Genomic DNA, 21410 nt, shown 5'->3' on the forward strand with positions numbered 1-21410 from the left:
TGCCACTTTACTACTGATAATAATAGCTATGAGATCCTTGAGATGTACTTGGAAAATATATCTACTCACATCCTATATCAATAAAATTCTTATTTTTCATTATTTTTTCAAGACCCTGTATAATGATATTGGCTCAGAATGTTTGAAGATATTTCATAAAATTCTTATTTTTCATTATTTTTTCAAGACCCTGTATAATGATATTGGCTCAGAATGTTTGAAGATATTTCACGGCCTTTTAGAACTAAAAAGCCAGATGTGACTTATTTTCTCATTTTTATTTTAGAGCATGCCAAGGATTTTTACTGTACAGTCATGCGCTGCAAATGACGTTCAGTCAGTGACGGACCACATATGTGACAGTGGTCCCATAAGATTAGTACCATATAGCCTAGGTGTATAGTAGTCTGTACCATATAGATTCGTGTAAGTACACTCTGATGTTTGCACAACAATGAAATTGCCTAACAACACGTTTCTCAGAACATATCCCCATTATTAAGCAATGCATGACTATACTATATATGATATCCTAGTACATAAACAAACATTTTTCAAAAATTGTCAGTCTTAGAATTTAAGGCAACATTCATTGTGTTGGCCATCCTGAGCCAGTTAAAATGCCTCTTACACCTTTTTTTCCTCCGTACAAAACCTAGATCATTGAGATTGGGTGTAGAAAGAGCACTGGACTGTTAAATGACCAAGGTTCTAGTCCCAGCTCTAGCAATCAGCAGCTTTGTTTTCCGAGCAAATCTCTATTTGTGTTCTCCATCAAAGCAAGGCTTCTTGCTGAATAAACATTTTGCTAAGTTTCCTGAAAGTAATATCAGTAGATCATTGTTGTATCCTTCCTCTAGTTCCAGCTGTCCTAAAATATTCTCAATAAATGATGCCTTGGGATAAACCATCTCAAGATGGCCTTTTTAAAAACCTAAATATTTAAATTTCCAAGCATTATATTTCAAGGGTATTTTTACCTCTATTCTTGTGGCATAGAGAGCAGTTTTGGAAATCTGTCTAAAATGGTTTTGAAATTTATCTATAGAGATTTTCTCAAAGTTTCTTCTCTGAGGATGGCCTCTTAAATGAAAAGAATTAGTTTAACTAAATTCGTTTGTCTCCTACTATTGTAGAATTTATGAAAATTTTTTTACTGTCTTTAAATTGTCACAACCAATAGGACAAAATGTTTTTTTCAATGCTAAGTTGTAATGAGTGGTAACTACTTTAAACATTTATAGAATTTCTTCTTTAGGCAATTATTATAATTTTTTGAGAATTTATTTTCAATTTTCTTGTAATGTTACATCTTATATATGTATACACCATACTTTATTCACTTTATCTTCTTCCAGAAGTCAGCAAGATCAAGGGTAGGGGTGGAACCAAACTCTTTCTCACAAGTAAGATTCAAACTCCCTAAAATCCAATCCTAGGAAAGTCCCAACTATATTTGCCCCAGAGAGGTTTGCCTCTGGGGAGCCTAATTGGGATTAGAGGAAGGGGGCTGTCTGCATAACAATCTCCTAATCAACTATCAAACCAACTTTGTTTATTCCTTCTATAATTTATAAACAGTAGTTGAGTACTACTAGGCCCTGTGTTAGGTGCTGGAGATGTAAAGCTGAAAAGACATGGCCTCTGCCCGGTGACATTAGTCTCCTCTCTAGTTGATTAGGAGAACAAGCATGAGGAAAGAGGCATACTTGGTGTTTCACAACTGGCTCTCGAGAGCAGGGGGAGGCCCCGAGTTGTGGCATTCGTGGAGTTCTATGATGTGAAAACTCCCACCACAGCCAATTTCCACCTACCAACCATCTTACAAACTTTGTGAATATTGTAATAGTACTCTTCAAAAATTTTACGTAAGTAGGCAGTACTCTTCCTTTTCCTACAACTACTATTCTTGGAATCTTCTATACAGAGAAGGGAGATGAAATTCCTAAGTGCTAAAACTGCAAAGAAGCCACAGAAATATATGAGTGTAGGCAAGTGTTTACTAAATGGGGAATTTTAGGATGGGCCTTAAATCCCTGAGCACAAATATACACACTTCATACTTTACCTTTACTTAAGAAGGAGCCAATAGTTTTTTCTCCTCTTGTTTAGAAAAGAAAACATTAGACCTAAATTTAAGAGGAAATTAAGCAGTGATATGTCTTTGATGTCTGCTTACAATTATATTTTTCATAGCTCTTTTTTGTGAAAAATTATACTTTCTATTCATTCTTTCTGTGTACAGCCTACATATATGCACACACATACACATATGCACACATATACACACACATACATACACACACACACATTTCCATTTCTTTGCGACTAGTCACAAATTAAACATGAGCTAAAGGTTTATACAACCTACTGGGCATGCCATGGAATTAGTGATCACAAAACTGAAAGTTTTGCCTTTTCTCACCATAAAAGCAGTTCAAAATTACATTATATTAATATTATGGAGAATGAAGGGTTGTTGCTTCTTTAAAACCAAATCTACCTTTTATCTAGCCTCCCTATACATTAGTAAAAATTGAAAAACGTGGTACTAACTAACCTTATGCAGTATCTTTTCTTCATATTGTGTCTCTTTCTCATGAGAAATCAGAGTTTCCTCTCATCAGAATAGGTCAAAAGTCCCTCTTGTACATACCACGAACAAGAAATATTATCAAAGAGCTCTTGCACGTGAATACAGGTATATTTCTTAAACTGACATTGAGAATTCTCGTGGAGTCAGCACTTGCTGTTTACAAGACTTGAGCCAAAGGTCAAAACAAACTATTTTCAGCACAGATGTAGGGGACTTTTGGGTTAGTCCATATTTATTTCCTTAATCTTAAACATCCCTGTGACATAAGTAGGAGCAGGTGGTGGTATCCCCATTTAACATACAGATAAACTGCAGCACTGAGGATTCACACGTCTCTTTCCAGGACCAGCTGAAATCAAACCCGTTTCTTGACAGCTGGTCTGGACACAGTGACAGAGGGCAATAAATAGTTTCCTATATAGGTTTAAAATCAAAAGTAGTTACTTAAAATGAATAATAATATTAACTTAATATTAATGAAGTACAGATCAGGTTTAAACTATTTATACTGTAGAAAACGTTTAGTTCCCTTTTTTATTTTTAGACTAGTAATAGTCCTTCCCCCCTTTTCTGCTTTTGCAGAAAGTAGAAAGAAGGAGGATTAGTGGATAATTATAGTGCTGTGATTGCAGCACCTGTGTGTTATTTCTTTTGATTGGCTGGTTCTGTATTAAAGATTCCTACCAGCTAAAAGTCTCCTTCATCAGATGGCTTTTTATTAGCTAGTTTTGGCTTGGGTTGTTTTAAATTTACAACAAAAGCCTTCTTAATTCAACTTAGACTTGTACTTTAAATTTTGTTCTGAATTTGTTAGTTTAGCATTACCTTTTTGTCATCTCACCCATTTCACTTTTTTTTATTTCAATGCCAATGATAACACGCACTCACAGTAGGAATATAGCTTGAGCTAGCCTGTTGTTGCTAGCCATCAAGTTCGTGTATGCCACTCAATTTATAGGTACTAATAACCCTTCCCTAGAGAGCTGCCTTTTAAGGAATAAGTGCCTAACCTATTATAAGGAGATATAGGAATTAACTGCCTTGGATTATGGTGACCATTGCAGATGCTAACAGAACTGTTTGGAACTTTATCATCATCTCAATCACAAAAGTACCTTTTTGTGGACTCAGCACTGTGATTTAAGTACTTAGAGTTCATTATATCTCCTTAATATATGTTTTCTGAAGTTAAAAGGAGAAAAGATGTAAGTACTGTAGATTGGGTTGGTTGGTTTTGATTTGTTTATTATTTGGCTACATCAAATTTGGAAAATTATAAAGAATATTTAGCATTTAGAAGGTGAGTTACCGTAGACTATAATTATTTACTAAACTGACAGTGTTTTCTGAAGCTAACTCTCCAAAAAGGAAACTTCAGATATTAGCCTGCCTAATTTGTGATGTGCTGCAGTTTTTCATTTAAATTCAGCCATTAATGATTCTTTTCCTTCACTTTGCCACCTAGATTTGCACTTTTAAAATTGTTTTAGAAAGCATCATTTTCACTAATGAAGATTTTTTTAATAATTTTGTTAAATATATCATGTGTTTTTATACAAAATGAACACATTATATCTGGATAATTTTAGTTTGTATAGCTTTATGTTAGAGTTTCTTCAGAGTCTTATAAATCTCCTTGTTTTATAGTGAAATAGAATTACAGCCCCAAATGTATTTTATTCGGATATTCATTTCTTGCTTTAATAAATTTTACTACATTGGAAATATCCTCCCTACTTCATAAATATTAACATTTGCTTTCTTTCTGCCTAATTTTTGTGTAAACTCTAAATATAATAAGATAAAGTAAAATATTTCGTTTATAGGCCCTCTGAAAGTAGAGCATTTTAAAAGCGGGTAGGTGTCTCCACCCTACTTTTCATAAAGCATTTTACCCATTCAAGCAGACTTTAAAAACAGCTTGTTTTGATAGCAGACTGTTCTCCTGTGGGCCTTCAGCCTTTGCTTCCTGGCAGCACCTTTGGTGCGAAAAGAGAGTGATCAATTGGGAGACTATCAGTGCCAGCATGCATAGAGTGATAAGTTAACACACCACTGGGAATTTCTAGGGCCCACCAAGATACTTCACTTCTAATGTGCTAACAAGCTCATTTTTCTACCTCTTGCCTCTTCAGTTATTTTTTTTCTCAGAAGAGCTTAGAAGTTGAGTGCATCAGGCATAATGAAAAGCTCTGTAGGAGGGAGAAGCAATAACCCCATTTTTCCCTTTTCAGCCAAATAGAAAATTAGTTTCTGGTAATACACAAAGGCCAGTATTTTTTGTACAAGGGGCACTGCTGTGAATCAAAGGACTCTATTAACTGCAGAAAATTCGGCAGCTGTGAATCTCCCCCAATGAAAAAAGTACTTTCCAACAAGTTGTGAGATATGTGGTATTATTTAGATTGAACTCTCGGTTTCATCCTCTTCCATTTACAACCATATACCCTCTTTTAAAAGTGTGCTATAATACTTTTCTATGTTAACACGCAAAAATGTCTATATGATCCTCCCACAAAATCCTTACCACTGATCATTTTAATATAGCATCTTGTCCTGTTGCTACCCATTTCAGAAGTAAAATTCTTTTGAAGTTCAACCCCAGTGTACAGAGTTGAAAATAGTGGACTGCAAGGAGTTGAAATTCAGATTATTTCAATATTTGATGCATAAAATAAATTGTAATACAAGAAGAGAGTACTCAAGCCGTTTAGAGGGCAGAAGACATCATAGTCTAAGTCAAGTGCCTAATGAATATAATCTTACCATTAACTCTTATGCTTTTTTTCCTCTTCTTAATCAATAACCCTTTGTAAATGTAACTGGCTATGGTTATCTCCCATTGAATATCGTTTTAAATTATATTCCTCTCAAATTATTTTTCTTGGTCTTGGTTGTAGACTTGGCCTACAATTTCTAGAACTGTAGAACTACAATAATTGAATTGCAATTTTGAAAGAATAAGGAATTTTGAGGAGAAAATATTAAAATGGGTTTTGGAAAAAAATTCAGTGAATAAAGAACAAATAGGGAAATTTTATTATCCTTTATACTTATTTAAATGTCTTATGTAAAGCCTATCAACATAGCACACTGAGTACAGCAGGAAAACTTTTAAAAGTTGTAGAAGAAAGGTTAACTGATTTCTCAGTTCAGGAACTATACGACATGAAGTCAGCATGTGAGTTTTTCCTGATAATTGTATGTTGCTGCCTGCTGCTCTACATTTTGACAGCCATTTCCATAGTTGCTTTCGTGAACAACAGAAATATTCTCTCTCTTTCTCGCCCTCTCTGTGCTAACAGCACAATCAGCCCTGCTGAAACAGGAAGCCTGGAGTGGGTTGTTCAAAAGCAACAACACTTCAAGGTACTGGTTGCTTGTCAATAATATCAGAGAAGAAAATGTGGTGAAAGGGAAGTACAGTATTTTTCTGCCAGTGTCAGTGCCCTGTAGATGCTTTGTTAGACAGTGTTTAGGAGTCCTGTGGACTCTTTGCGAATATCCCTGCTTGTTCCAGTGTTATAATTGACTAGGTATTGTTTCCTGACATACAGATTCAACTCTGTATCTGTCTTAACTGCGTGAAGTTATTCAAGGATTACAGCAACAGTGGTCTTCCATTCAAAATGAGAACAATTGTTGGGAAAATGCGGGAGTTTTAGAAAAAGAAGAAGATATGCAGGAATTTTTCACAATAAGTCTACAAATGAAAAATATAGAATTTCAGAAATAGTATTTTAAACAGCATCATAATATTTATTGTTTGACTCTTCAGAGTAAATCTGCAGATCGAAGCTGATTAACAAGATAAGATGAGCCTAGGCTGACCTGATAGCAGTTGAATCTTTTCTCAAGTAAACTGTTACCTTTCTTTCTTCCTACAGTTTAGTTTTATTATAATTATTTTCTAATAAATGTCTCCCTGGTAAGCTGCCATTATAATGATATTCTGAAGAGTAAACTTATGTTAAAAACTGTATTTTTACTATTTATAAAGCCATACTTTTAATGATTTGCAAGAATAGTTAATAATTATATTTATTAAGAAGTAATAGCTTAGCAATCATAGTAGTACTTTTTTGATGAGATCTGTTCTTTTCCAATGTAAGCTGCATTTAACTTCACCCTTAACTGAAGGAAATCAGCTATGAGGAGAGAGCACGATACCTGCAAACTATTGTCCAGCACCATTTAGAACCAACGACGTTTGAAGATTTTGCAGCCCAGGTTTTTTCTCCAGCTCCCTACCATCATTTACCATCTGATGCCGGTAAGATTAAAAGCGAGTATTAGCTACTTGTCATTATTGGAACTTGAAATGCAATACCCTTTTGTTCTGAAAACTTTTACAATAATCAAAAACTTGCTTGAATAAAATTCTAGTCATTGAAATATAAATATTTTCCATCATTATTTAATATTTAAATTTGGCCTGCAAATTTGATTTCTACTTTCTTTTACCTAAATGCAGTTCCTTTAAAAGTCAACAATCTTCATAAAAGTCCATGCACCACATTTTATCTGAGCTAATGTGCCGTGACTAGTGTGTTTCGTGGAATCATTACTGAAGAATCTGCAAAAGAAACACAAGTTGAGCATGCACTCCTTCTCAACTTTAGAGGATCAAATTTTATGGCCAAGAATATTGCCTTAGCATCTCTGATTTTACAATTAAAGTTAAAATAACTGGTCTAGATTTAGAAGTACTTAATACAGTAAATTATTTTTTAATATTTAAAGATTATAAGAGGGTACTGCATTTTTACAGTTGACTAATTTTGAAGAAATCAGTAAGAAAATAAATGACTCATGGCCTTCCTATTCTGTAATATTTTGCACTCCTTATGATTGTTTCATTTATTTTATTTTCCCTCTTTAGATCATTAAATATCAGTTCTGTTTATCTGAAGGTAAGACAAAGTGTCAACCAAAACACCCTTTGTTCTTTCCCCATTTCCTTTTTTAAAAATTAGCAAGCACTAAGCTTGTAACTCAAACAATAAGCGAACTTAACACTGCCCTGGTTCATACTAAACATTTCAGAAATTGTCACTAAATTTCTTCCAGAATTATACTTTTACTAACCCAGGTCTGCATGAAACACTAACACTGGTTCTGGGATAAAAATAACTAATAATAGAAATCTTGGTTGGAATTAGTTACACCTTGTTGTATTGACCTTTTTTGTTTCTCAGCATGAAAAAGTAGTACTACTGAACTGAAATGGCGTGTCTTTGTATTTTGTAATCTGTTGCATTGTTGTTGAATATCTGGACTCATCAAATAGTTATTCTGCTGTGTGCCTCGCACTGTACTAGGCACCTGAAATACAAAGATGACTTTTTTAATGGTGTTCAAGGGAAGCAGGAAAAGAGAATACAATATACTTTAAGTTCATCATAATAAGTCTTCGAATTCTCTTTATGTTATGTAACTTAAAGAAATTCTTTATATTAAACAAGTTTGAAAGGCACAATATTCATTTTTCTGGCCTAATTTATTTGAAAGAAAAGTACTGTAATTCTCAATTGAGGTTTCATCGATGAAATTAAAACTTCCATTCCTTGCACAATTTAATTAGCCATTATAAAAATAATTTTACCAAAAACCTTAGAGCCCTTTCAATTAATATAAAAGGCCTAGCAAAGAGAAAATTATATTAGACGAGGTTGAATCTTTTGAGAGACAGATTAAAAAGTCTAAGATTCACTTCTATGGATTGACACTATCTAAAATTACTCAACTTGGCCTTAAGAAAGACAATAAAAAAAGATATTAAAAGTAAATTAATGAACAACAAAATAAAAATTAGTTAAGTATACCTGGAAATTTCATTTTTAATAATAGAGAATATCTGATAAAATATCATACTACATTATTAAAATAGATATGAAGAACACTTTTGTGTATCATATAGTCAAGCCATAAATTTCACAACTGAAAAATATTGATAATAGGACCACATTCTGGCTCACTTTTCCTCTTTATACAAAGGTATAAAGGCTTTTCATGTTGTAGTCATTTACCAACTAGAGTCCTTCATATTTGTCATCCTTTTTTGTGTGTGAGGGAGGTTGGCCATGAGCTAACATCTGTTGCCAATCCTCCTCTTTTTGCTGAGGAAGATTGGCCCTGAGCTAACATCTCTGTCTTCCTCTATTTTATACATGGGACTCAGCCATAGCATGGCTTGATGAGTGGTACATAGGTCTACGCCCAGGATCTGAGCCCGTGAAGCCCAGGGCCACCGAAGTGGAGCGCTCGAACTTAACCACTATGTCACCAGGCCGGCCCCTCATATTCGTCTTCTTAATGTTTTTCTCATATTTTGCATATTATCTTGCACATTTGGCCAGATATATAATATGGGAAGTAAGTAGTAGTCTCACTTGCTGAGACGTTAAGTAAAGGATGATGCAATTACCAAGTCAAGGCTCTATTGGCTCCATGTTTAAATGTATTTTACTATTTTATTTATTCTACAACTTGTTTAACATAAAACTTATGGTTATCTAAATAGTAATGAAAATGTGAATTTAACATAAATGTAATAATGTGCTACAGATTCTTTTCAGTTAATTTTTAAAAATTGTTTTTTCCTTTAGGAACCATTAGAAGCATGCACTCTAATGTTTAAAAGGATGTTGTTACCTGTAAATAACTTGTTCCAGTATTACTGAATACATTTTTATGTTTTTTTACAGACTTTAATAGTTGTAAAAGATAGAAATTTTTATCAGAGTGGTTCTGAATTCAACACAATAATATAAAAATGAAATATTTACTCTTCTACAGTAGCAAAAACATTATGATATCTGCAGAATGATTGTTTTACTTTTTTCTTCCAATCATCTCAAATTTTTATTTTCCTGTTATAAACCACCCCATACATACAGAACTCCCTTTAAAGTTGTAAGTCAAAGTGAAAGAGAGAAGACATGCAATAAGCCACATAATAGCAATATGGACCTGACTTATGGCTGGCAAAAATTACATTATAGTGTGAAGTTTCTTATTGCTTAACATAATGATAAAATGTATTTGCCACATTGAGGAAATGCATTCATAATTGCAATTGAGAATCCACTTTAGATATCCTATGCATACCCCATGTATATAAAATAATACTAATCAATACTAATGCAATAATTGGAAATTAAGTTTTAAAGAAATGCCAGTATGATAATCATATAAAGAATATAACCTATTTTTTCTAACAATCCTATAATATAATTCTATTTGGTGGAGTGGAATAGTGTGGAAAAATACTGTTTTTTAAGTTTACTTAACTTGGTTCAAGATTATCTAAAACCTACATCCTGGTTAACAGTAATGTACCAACTGTGATGACACTGAAATTCAAAAGAAGATTTTTCTAGATAGTTTTTAGTATTATTTAAATATATATGAAAAACATTTTTGGTGTATCATAGTTGATCCGTAAATTTCATAACTGTATTTTCTCAAAATGGACTCTGTCTGTGGCAGTAGACTGATACTTAAGGGAAATTATTTTTATCCCTAAGGTCATTGAGGGAGATATCGTGATGTCACACTTTGTTGATCTTCCATAACTACATTAAAACATTATTAGATTTTTCTTGTCCTTTATTTAAAAAAAAATTACAGGAAAAAGTCCCTTTATCTTTGTCAGGCATGTGTGTGGAAAATATCAAAAGTTTTACAGTGACCTTCTTTTTTTAACTTTTTTATATTCATGAACACCTCTCCTCTGACTCTAAATTTTAAAATGAAATTATTCTCTTCTTAGCCAGATTACATTATTAGTTCAAAATCTAGATATTTTTCCCTAACATCACATTGTCTTTTCAAATTGTCTTTTTTTAATAGAAGAAATTATAGAATGCCAATAACAAGAAACAGGATCCTGTTTTGCTGAAAGTGCACAGTAAATATTAATTAAATTGTCTTTATCAATTTCAACATTAAAAATACACCCATAATTTTTTCAGTATTATGTCTTTTTTACTATCATCAGCAAAAAGTATTGTTGAATGCCTGTTGTGTAGTATATCTAGAATTACCTCTGATACTCTATTATTATTATTATTTTTTGTGTGTGTGTGTGAGGAAGACTAGCCCTGAGCTAACATTCAATGCCAATCCTCTTTTTTTCTGAGGAAGATTGGCCCTGGGCTAACATCCACGCCCATCTTCCTCTACGTTATATGGGACGCCACCACAGCATGGCCTGACAAGCTGTGCGTCAGTGCGCGCCCGTGATCTGAACCTGTGAACCCTAGGCCGCCGAAGCGGAGTGCGTGCACTTACCCCCTGCGCCACCGGGCCAGCCCCTGATACTCTATTATTTTAATTGAGCTAGTAGATACCTCCCCCTTTGGATTTTTTTCTACAAATTAAGTTAGAAATTTTAGTACTTTAAAAATTAAAGAGTTGATTGGTGTTTGACTCTCTCTTTATATATAGGTATATATATATACACACATACACACATAAATATACATATATCTATACCTATACATACCACTTTGTATTATTGCCTTTAGAAAGTGTATAGGTTTCCATTGAAATAAATATTATAAAAATTAGTAATAAGATTCAAATATTTCTGTGCCATCAAAATAAGAGATAATCTAAATAGAGTGACTGTAAAGACCTAGAGTTGTGTCTAATTTTCCTTCATTCTAACCTCAGTTTTGCTGTTAATTCACAAAATCTGTATTGCCACACGTATGTGGGATAGCATTGTGATGGTCAGATCCATCTCTTTGAATGAGATGAATCATCAAAATTTAGCTATTTCTTATGTAACCTTTTTAGTTTGGTGTACTTGTTTAAAAGTTATTTTAAACTTTCCTCTTCCCAGGCTTTGAAATGATCTGAAAAACGTATTTTAGCTCCTCAGAAGATAGTTATTTATGTATATCCTAAATATTATTTGTAAGTGCCAATAGGAAAATCAGTTTCCTTCAACGTATAACATACGCTGTAAATTTGTTTACTATGTCTTTAAAAACAGATTTCTAATCATTTATCACTAGGTTAGCCTGAAATTATAAGCAGCCAAATGTAGTATTCTGTTTTCAGTACTTTGAACTTGGAAATTTGGCTCATATGTTGTTGACCAAGAGAAAAATAATATCAATCTTAACTAAAATCCATTAACCTTTTGTAACAATAATTACCAGGTTCAGTTTCCACATAGAACATTCATTCAGATGTAAAATTTTTGTAATGAAAATAATAAAATAATAAATGAGCAATTACTGAGTGCCAGGCACTCTGCTAAGTCCTCTAAATGCATTCTCTCCTTTAACCTTCATGGCAGTTCTGTGAGATATTAAAAAAAAAAAGGCTTGCCCAGAGACACCTGGTGCCCGATAAAGCCCGAGTCTGACTTCAGAGTCCGTGATCTTAGCTATTATAATTACACAGTTAGTCTAAATACTTCCAACCCCTTCTTGCTGTTGAGAGAGAGAGGCGAGAAAGATTTTCAATAACCTGTCATATTTACAAATTAGAAATTGTTAAGGGTCTTTACTTTGAAGACTCTAGTTTTCCACCCACTGAAAAAATCTTTTTTTTCCTAATTTATTTTTTTATTTTATGTTTTATGTGTGTGTGTGTGAGGAAGACTAGCCCTGAGCTGACATCTGCTGCCTCCTCTTTTTGCTGAGGAAGATTGGCCCCGGGCTAACATCCATGCCCATCTTCCTCTACTTTATATGTGGGACACCACCACAGCTTGATAAGCAGTGCATAGGTCTGCGCCCAGGATCCGAACCTGCGAACCCCGGGCCGCCAAAGCGGAGTGTGTGTGTACTTAACCACTATGCCACGCGCCGGCCCTAATTTATTTTTTTTATAGTTTTAAGGTTGCCATGGGAGAAGTGGTCATTTTCTTCACAAATATTTCTAATTTCGATCTCTTCTAATTTTCATCTGTTCTGACTCAAAGCCTATTAAGTTTTACTCTAATCTGTTTAGTAGCTTTATTATAAAGCTACACTTACAGTGTACCCTGCTGTGTGCCAGGATCGTTGAATATGTAGTCATTGATCCCCCACAACTTGGCAAAATAACTAGTACAGTCTCCATTTTATAAGAAAGAAAACTGTCTTGGTTCAGTTTGCTGAAGATCCACCATGACAGACTTGACATTAAACCGAGGTCTGTCGAACCCATGCCCATGCTCTTTCTAACACATCCCATCACCTCTTGGTTCAGTGTTAATTGGAATTGCTTTCAAAGTCACAATATTTTTAAAGGTTATATTTACCCAATAACTTCAGCAGTTTTAAGCTGGTCATACCTGTCAGCAAGCAGTACAAAAAAAGCCACAATAAATAACAATCCATTGAGTTCCCTTGTATAATCTGTATAGATCCCCAAAGTCATGTTCATCATGTTATTTGTAATAACAGTGCATTGTAATCAATGCACAATATATGAATCAGTTTGGTATACCATCACGAGACAGACACAGTCTGTGGGAGTACCGGAAGAGTGCTAGTAACAGATACAGTATGTACAAACATAGGAGCCCACAGATACTTTTTAAACTTTATCCTTGAGGATATGTTAATAGAAATAAATAAATCAGCATTCTTTATGATTCAGGTGATAGAACAGGATATGAAATGAAGCATAGTTATCACTGTATTCTTTACATCTAAAATTGAGATCTAGCCACAGTAAATTATTTGTATAGAGTTTGGGTATGCTGAGTAGATACCACAAATACCATTTGCTAAAATGCAAGGAGGTATCGATAGCTATGTACCACACGCACTAAAAAGCCTCGTTTGACTCTCAGTTGACTGAAACGGGATTTGACCTTGAAGGCAGTACAGGAGACATGGAGGAATTGCTGTTTTTGAGGAAAATATTCTTCGAATTTGGCATAGTCTAAAGCAGTGTTCTCCAATAAAATTTTCTATGATGATGGCAATATTCTATATCTGCACTGTCAAGTGTGGTTGCCACTAACCACATGTGGCTGCTGAACACTCGAAATGCGGCTAGTGCACCAGGAGCTGAATATTTACTTTTAATTTTAATTTTAACGTGGCTGTGGTTGCCTTGTTGGACAGCACAGCTCTAGAGATGTTATGGCTGTGTGGTTAGGATAACGTCACATGCCACCAGTACAGTGAACACTTTAAAAGGTAGACGTCTATAGAATCTCTCATAGACTTTTCTTTTCTTTTCTTTTTTCCTATTTGAACTTGTTTTGTTAGTTGGTAAGTATTAACATTTGAATTTACAAAGCATTGTCCATCGTGAAACATCATCATCCTAACACACTGCATGCCCGATTGTATTTCATAATAAAACCTGGTGACTCTCTCCTCTGCTCCTCGGTTAACACCTGTAAGATTCTACACTGTCTCTCTCTTATCTGTTCTCCATCTTCTCTTTTGTTTTCTCACTTCTGCTCGCTTCTCCATTTCTTCATTCACCACAAAGAAAGAAATGCAGTGATAGTTCTGTTCCTCCCAAAACCTCCACTAGAAAACATTGGCCATCTCAAGGTAACCAGCCATGAGAAGGCCTCTCATGATTGGCGGGGAATAACATGCATTACCAGAGAAGCATGAGCTACTGCTCTTCACCTTCCTCCTGCCAGCCGTTTGCAGTGCTTCCCTAAAAAGGGCCATGGATTCATGTTTTCCTCTAGGTTTTCCAGTATGGGTCCAGTATGAACCAATTCAGATCTTCAGGAAGAGTAAAGGTGAACAGAAATATATTTCTTTCTCCTTGCATTTTGAAGGCCAACCTCATTTCAATTATGAAAAGAAAGAATGTTGGGGAAGTTACTTTGAAAAGGAGGGCAATTGACCTGGATTACGAGTAGTGATAAAATATTAGTGATAAAATAAGGAGATGTGTACGTTTAAGCCTGCAACCTGTGCGTTGTGTGTGTTTGTGACACACAGAAAATTCTCATGTACATCAGACCCAGAAAATCTGGATTCAATTCCTTAAAATATACAGAATTTTAAAATTTTCATTATTCTATTATGTTTGAAGATTTTCTTTTTTTTTTTTGAAGGGCTTTTATTTTTAATGTAATTTCTTATTTATTCAGAAATGTTTTAGAGCCTACAGTTGTAAAGTTCTATAGTATTACTGTATATTAGAGAATCATAATTCATAGAAATAAAGTACAGAGGTGAAGAACTACTTTGTAGATGACAAAGAATTTTCCAATTTGAACTTGTTTTGCTTCTTTTAAATTTTTATATCTCCTAATTCTACTGGTTACCTACTTGTTATGACTGGGTAGTATAACTGCAAAAGTTTAAGTTAAGGAAACAGAAGTATAGCTTATCTCTTCTAAATTGATACATTTTGAGGGGTCAGTTTCTCTTTTTTTGACTGACTTTCAGATGAGAATGCTTGTCCTCCTTCTTCCCCCAGGAATTTACCCTGCTCCTTTTTAAAAGCATATTGAAATACCCAGCATGTATAATGGTCTCATAGTGCTGAATTCCTTTTTGGAACCATTGGGTGCTGTTGTTTTCAAGTTTGAGCAGCGAAGGCCCTTTTTGTGGTTGTAGCCTGTACCCCAGAGATAGGAGTTGGTCCTTCTCGCCTGCTTCTAAGCCTTTCCCTGCATGCTAATGATGCTTTGGATCCCTGTCCTTTCTGGCCCAGAGATTTCCCTTCCTGTTGCTTTTTCCAGGGAGCTCTCTGGTTAGTTCTGGCTCTGGAAATAATGATTGGCACTTTCTTGCTAATATGATGACATGAGCTACCAGATCACTGGATTTTAAATAAAATATTAGTAGGCTGTTGTAACAAGCAAGTTTGGGGCTTGCTTTTTCCTCTCAAGACCTCAGTAAGGGTTGGGATCCATGCAACAGGTCAGTAGCAGAAAGGCTGTTGCTTATGGGATGAGAGGCCAGATGACTTGGACTGACACTCTTGCTGTTTCCCACAGGCTCCTACCCAGAGATTCTGCCCAGTGAAACCCCCACAGCAACGCAGGTAGACGGGGCTGACCTGGCCTCTCCAATGTCTCCTCGAACTAGCAAAAGCCGCATGTCCATGAAGCTGCGTCGTTCCTCTGGCTCGGCCAATAAGTCCTGAGGAGACAGGCCGCCCAGCAGCAGTCAGCAGCAGCCACGTTCGCACGAGCAGAGTGTTACACTTGCAGGCCTTCGTGTTTGCCACAACATGCATGTTCCTTCCTGCACATTTATTTTAGAAAACACTGGATTTAAATAATTTGTAACTTAATATTTTAGATTTGGTTTGTTTCTTCAGTTGGTTTTTTTCCCCACACTCCAAGCTGCCATATTTGGGGGGGTGGAGTTTTATTCTACACCCTTTACCTTCCTAGATAATTATGTCTGTGTAGTTTTACTTTTAATTTCATGATTAACTTTGAGCCAAAATATAATTGGACAGATAGTCTCGTTATTTTATTTATCGTGCCCCATTGCAACTTTATGGCTCAGTAAATATATAATTTTTTTTACACATGTAAATTTTTAAATTTAAGCATTTGTAAAGTTATAGCAAATGTTGCAAATCTGTTAATACACAGAATGTGTATGGATTATTTATGTTATGAAAATAAAACACTTAAAATAAATGGTATTGTAGTATTTCAAATTCCAACTCAAGTAATTAGCATTAACTTTTTTTCCCAAAGCAACACCTCCTTTCTTGGCTGTGCAGGCGATGCCATGACATATCTAATAACCAGGAAAATCACTGTGCTGAACTTTGATTCATGTTTAGCTTCCAAATATTTTTCTAATGTTTTGCTTTTTAAATGGTATCACTGTTAAATGCCATTTCTCTTTTGAAAGTGTGGCCCTTTATTATTGGCTTCTGGATCCTGGTGTATCTGTGTTCTTTCTTTAAGTACCAAAAAGGGGGGAATAAAAGGGGAGAAAGAAAAAAAAAAAGGAAAAAGCTTTTCTGACATAAATGTGTTGCTTAAATTATGTGTATTATTTTAAAAGAAAAGGAAACATGACCCAGGAGTATAAATTAAAGCTAATATTGTTAATACTGAACTTGCAGATGCAGGTTGGTATACATTCCACTCCCCAGAAGTATTTTCCTACAGTAGATAAGCTGCTCTTATTTTGCTCACATTTTGTTTTAAACCGGCATCTCCTGAGGAAATGTAGCATGACCTTGGTACTAACTGCATGTGTAAATACATCATACCGGCAAACTACAAAATATAAATTATGTATCATCCTTCATGTAGTATCTACAAATTTGTAACAGTGAAAAAAAAGATATGGTATTTAATAATACAATAAAAATATTCTTGTCACTTCCTGTCCATGAGTGTTTATATTTGTCTTACATATATTTTCAGACTTAATAAGCAGAGCTATGTGATTAATGGAGAGATGTAAAGCATAGACCTAGGTTATCTTTGCTAATCATGAAAAATGAATTTGAATTCCCTTCTTAGGATACACCCTACCTTATTTCTCAGAGATCCCACCACAGCTATTAAAAATGCAGGAAATTTTACACCTTCCTAAGGGCTGGCCAGAAACTTCACTCAGTGCACTTGGTTAAAGCATCAGTTTATCTCAGCCTCAGGCTTCTTTGATTTCTTAAATTTCACTTTGTCGTTTTATAATAAACATTCAGGAACAAAACTTTTTATAGACAGTTTCTAAAACAACCTTTTAGAGTTTTTGTGCGCTCAAGTTTTTGTTTTCTTATAAATAAAAGCAAATACCTATGAAACTATGTAGAAAATAAACTAAAATTCCTATGAAAGCTCATGCAGAAGATAAACAAATGGATAAAGAGAGTCCCTGAGAACAAGATTAAACAATATAGACAGTTTCCCACAATCAAGGTGAAGAATTACAAAACGGAAAATCAGTGTAACTGCTTACATGTTTCTGTAGTGCTTTCACTTTAAAAAACTGAACAGCTAATGGATTGATGATATGTAACAAAATGGAGTGAACATACCCACTTGAAAACAGTGAAGTTAATTAGCACAGTTAACATGATTTTTTTCATCTTCAGATAACACTATTCACTAGCTTTTTTTAAAGTATATTTAAAATACATTTTCTGTTGACATTTTTGGGTGGTAAAGTGTCTTTAAAGACTAATACATATTCTTCACCTTTTGGAGCTCAGTCCGTGCAGCCATACTTCAAAGGAAATTTTCCCATTGCATTTCTGCACCATTACATTCATTTACAAAATATAATTTCTCCTGTCTGTATTTTGTCTAAATGGGTCACTAAGATTCTAAAGTAGAATTTATTTCACATATTTGGGGAGATGATAAGAAATGTGGCTTTGAAAAATAGGCTGTGTTCAATAGGATTCTTAAGACAAACACAACACAACAAAGCACCAGCCGTGGACATTTATTTGGTGGTCAGCATCTTACAAATATGGGCTATCTGTCAAGCAAGCCTCAGCCAGGGTCCCAAAGTCCGGCTGTGAGGGCATGGGCACAGAATGTACACTGAATGAGGTTTACAAAAATTTGAAAACAGGTTGCTGCAGGAAAGAAAATACTGAATATTGAATGAGTTGCCATTCAGTTCCATAGTGGATTATAGGTATTAACATCTTCCTTAAGCTGAAAGTAGTTTCATATATAATACACGGATGAGATTCACAACAGAAGCATTAAACAATTTGGATGAAACCCTACTAAAACAGTCAAACTTCAGGAACTGAGTTCTATATTTCCAAAAAGCTATTATTTAAAGAAAGGTTTAAAGTAGCTCTTCCTGAATACTGCACACAAAATAGCTAAAGATGAGAATTTCGGAGGTATCTCAATTCCTTCCAGTAAAGTAGCACCCTCCCCACCTCCAAACACTAACTTAAGAATGGACTGATACTTATAATTGAGACAAAGAAAGTTTACAGGGAGATCCCCACATCCCCCCAAAGCACAAACATCCTCTTGTATTTCCTGCCCACAGACACAGGTCTTGGATCTTCCCCCCGCCCCTGTAAGTTTGGCACCAATCACGTAACTTTTAATTCACAGAATATACAATGCAAGATATCTGACCCTATTGAGACAGAAACTACATAGGCGCCTGCGATGGCAAGGGAAAAAAAACATTGACTACCACTTTCGGTAGCTAGAATCCTTTGTAGACATTGAGACATGCATGCGTGCACTGCGACTTTCCATAGGAATTACAAGTCATATAGGATTCGTTAGGGTCTCCAGAGTTTGGGGGGGGCAATCCTATTTTCGTGGGGAAAGTGAGAAGGATTGAAAGCTGACAAGTCCTTGACCGCGAACGTTTACACCACATACATACCTGCTCTAGACAGGGAGTTTACATTTCGCTGTCCGCTCCTCTGGCGGAACACTGACTACTGGGAGTTTTAGGAGAGAACATGTAGGAAGGAAAGGGGGTAACCTTGCAAGCTGAAGAAAGCCCCACAGAAATTCCCATGTTCTGTTTCCTCCAAGGCCAACCTCGCGATCTTCCTGGTCTCTCGGCCCTCAGCAGCCGGGCCGCAGAGGCATCTGCAGCAGCAGCACCTGCCGACTCTCCGAGGGGTGGCACTTATTGATGTGCCGGGTCAGCCCCGGGGAGCTGAAAAAAGTGGACGGGCAGTGCTTGCACGAGAAAATTTGCTGAGCACCGCCGTCGGATGCGCCGCCTGGGCTCGGCGCTTCGGGGGGCGGCCCAGCCAGGGCGGGCAGGAGCAGCTCCTCGCGGACCGCGTGCCACAGCCGGTGCTTGTCCCTGATGTCTGCGGAGGGGAAGTGCGCCCCGCACAGCGGGCAGGCGAAGGCGAGCGGGGCGGCGCGCTCGGCGCCAAAGCCCGGGGCGAGCGCGCGGGCCGAGCCCGCCTCGTGAGTGCCCAGGTGCTTGCGCAGATAGGCTTGGCGACGGAACTTTTTATGGCAATACGGGCACACGAAGATCTCGGGTCCCCCGACACCACTGGCACTGCCCGGCCCGGGCACCCGGCGCCCCAACACCGCTTCCGTGTAAGGGACCTGAGGCCGCGGTGGCTCGGGGTGGGACAACACCTGGAGGCCCGGGTGTGGGGCGCTGTCCCGGTGCTGCTCCGCCCCGGAGCTGTCCCTGGCCTGCAGGTGCTGATCCACAGTTCGCTCGGCCCGGCTGTTCTCCTTGCCCTCCGCCAGGAAGGATGCGATAGTCCCGGAGTCCGGAGAGGACGAGGGTGCCGGAGGAGGCGGCTTCCCGTCGGCTGAGGACACGGGGGCGGCATTTGCGGCTGCAGGACGCGGCTTGTGCCAGCGGCGATGGGAGGCGAGGTTGGCGGGGCAGCTGAAGACCTTGTCGCACTCGGGGCAGCGGTACTCGACGCGCACGATGCGGGAGCAGCGGTGCTGGGCGAGCGCGAAGGGGTCGGCGTACTGCTCCTTGCACAGCTGGCAGATGAACTCCCCCAGCGGCGTGCGGCTGCTCCCCGGGCCCCGGGACGGCGCTCCGGGCTCCTCCTCCTTGATCTTCAGGCCCAGGACTGGGGATGTGGTCACTTCATCGGCGAAGCTCAACTTCCTCATGGCCTTTGGCTTCTTGACTCCGGCGGCCGCGGGCGCAGACGCGCAGCCGGGAGGTGCCTTGGCGCGGCGCTCGGCGCCGGCGGCCCGCTTCAGGCCGTGCAGGGCGGCCGAGAGGGGCGCGGGGTCCGGATGCAGCGCGGGCTCTGGGAACGGTGCCCGGAGCGGCAGCAGGAACTGATCCCCCGAGGTCGGGGCGGCTGCCGGCGCCACCGAGCAGGAGAAGGCGGCCACGGCGGCGGCGCCCCCTGGAAAGGACTCGGCGGAGACGGGCGAGCCGAGGCAGCGCTCCAGGAACGCCCGGCGCAGCTCCGCGCCCGCCGGCTTCGCGAGGCTGGGGCAGGGCCCGGGCCCCGGGCCCTCCCTGCCATCCGCCCTCCGCTCTGCGCCCTCCCGCGCGCCCGCCCCCGGGCTCACCGCAGCGGCCCGACAGGGCGACCCCGACAGTTGGCGGGCCGCGTCCTCCTCCAGCCCCTTTCCGGGCTCCTCCGGCGTGGGGGGCGCCGCCCGCTGCGCCCCGGGCTGGGAGGCACGGGGAGCCTCCTCGGGGAAGGGCGGCGCCCCCTCGGGCCCCAGCAGGGGGAAGGCCCGCTCGGCTCGGCGCGCTCGGTACGAGCCGCTCGTCCGTTTCGTCCGCTTTACCAGGAAGCCCCTCGGCATGGTAGAGCCGGGAGCGCTCGGGGGCGAGGAGCGGGCGGCGGGGGCCGGGGGCGGACGAGCACCGCAGCCGCCCGAGCCTCGCCGCGGCCGTCATGCGGCCGCCGCCTTTATAGCTGAGACGCGCGGGGCCCTCGGGGCTGCTCCGGGCGGGACCCGCCAATCAGGAGTGGGAGCGGGCGCCGGGGCGGGGCTTCGCGCGCCGGGTCGCGGGGGCCACGAGGCGCCCCCACTGCGCCCCGCGGCGGCCTCGGCGGCCCCACGACGGGCTCGGCGCCCGCCCGGGCCGCCGCCCCTGCCGCCCGCCGCGCGAAGACGCAAGAAGAGACGGTCTGGAGGGCGAGGATGCTCCGCGCCCCCCGCACAGCCGCCTCCAGGGACCGTCCGGGGAGCCGGCGGAGAGGCCACCTACCGGCGCCCTCCTCGGGCCGGGACCCTGCCGCCCCCGCTTGGGAGTCTGGTGGAGAAGCCCCGCCTGCGGGAGCAGAGCCGAGAGGAGGGCCGGCAGGTGCCGGGGAAGCGACCGGGTGAGTGTCAGCCGGGGAACGGGTTAACCTCCGCTGCCCGTGTTGAGCTGATGAGAAGCTGCGACAGAGCGGCGGGGCGGCTGAATCCACCGCCCTGTGCCTACGCGTGACGGTGCGAGCACGTCTG

General features: G+C 39.4%; 2 protein-coding genes across 9 annotated transcripts in view; one reads left to right on the plus strand and one right to left on the minus strand.

Moving 5' to 3' along the window:
• RALGAPA1 (Ral GTPase activating protein catalytic subunit alpha 1) overlaps positions 1-16892 on the plus strand; it is a 241377-nt gene extending 224485 nt beyond the window's left edge. For 4 of the 8 annotated variants that reach the window (XM_014792116.2, XM_087422539.1, XM_004436400.3 and 1 more), the window contains 2 exons: positions 6745-6869; positions 15528-16892. In XM_014792116.2, coding sequence (XP_014647602.1) covers positions 6745-6869; positions 15528-15676 — 274 coding nt within the window. In that variant the 3' untranslated portion in view covers positions 15677-16892. Of the gene's footprint in view, positions 1-6744; positions 6882-7478; positions 7510-13821; positions 13825-14050; positions 14116-14261; positions 14316-15527 lie in introns of those variants that run through there. The other 4 variants (XM_087422563.1, XM_087422573.1, XM_087422546.1 and 1 more) reach the window with 4 other exon arrangements.
• A 1047-nt stretch (positions 16893-17939) lies between these two features.
• On the minus strand, positions 17940-20759 carry INSM2 (INSM transcriptional repressor 2). Its single transcript, XM_004436403.3, has one exon. The coding sequence runs from the start codon at positions 20757-20759 to the stop codon at positions 19065-19067; it is 1695 nt and encodes a 564-aa protein (XP_004436460.2). The 3' UTR covers positions 17940-19064.
• Positions 20760-21410: the final 651 nt, after the last annotated feature.

The sequence above is a fragment of the Ceratotherium simum genome, chromosome 3, assembly GCF_057802395.1.
Source record: "Ceratotherium simum simum isolate JZ-2026a chromosome 3, ASM5780239v1, whole genome shotgun sequence".
NCBI lineage: Eukaryota > Metazoa > Chordata > Mammalia > Perissodactyla > Rhinocerotidae > Ceratotherium > Ceratotherium simum.

Bases quoted from the DNA above. Each gene is read 5' to 3' on its own strand.
- INSM2 (XM_004436403.3), bottom strand. From the start codon at position 20,759: ATGCCGAGGGGCTTCCTGGTAAAGCGGACGAAACGGACGAGCGGCTCG.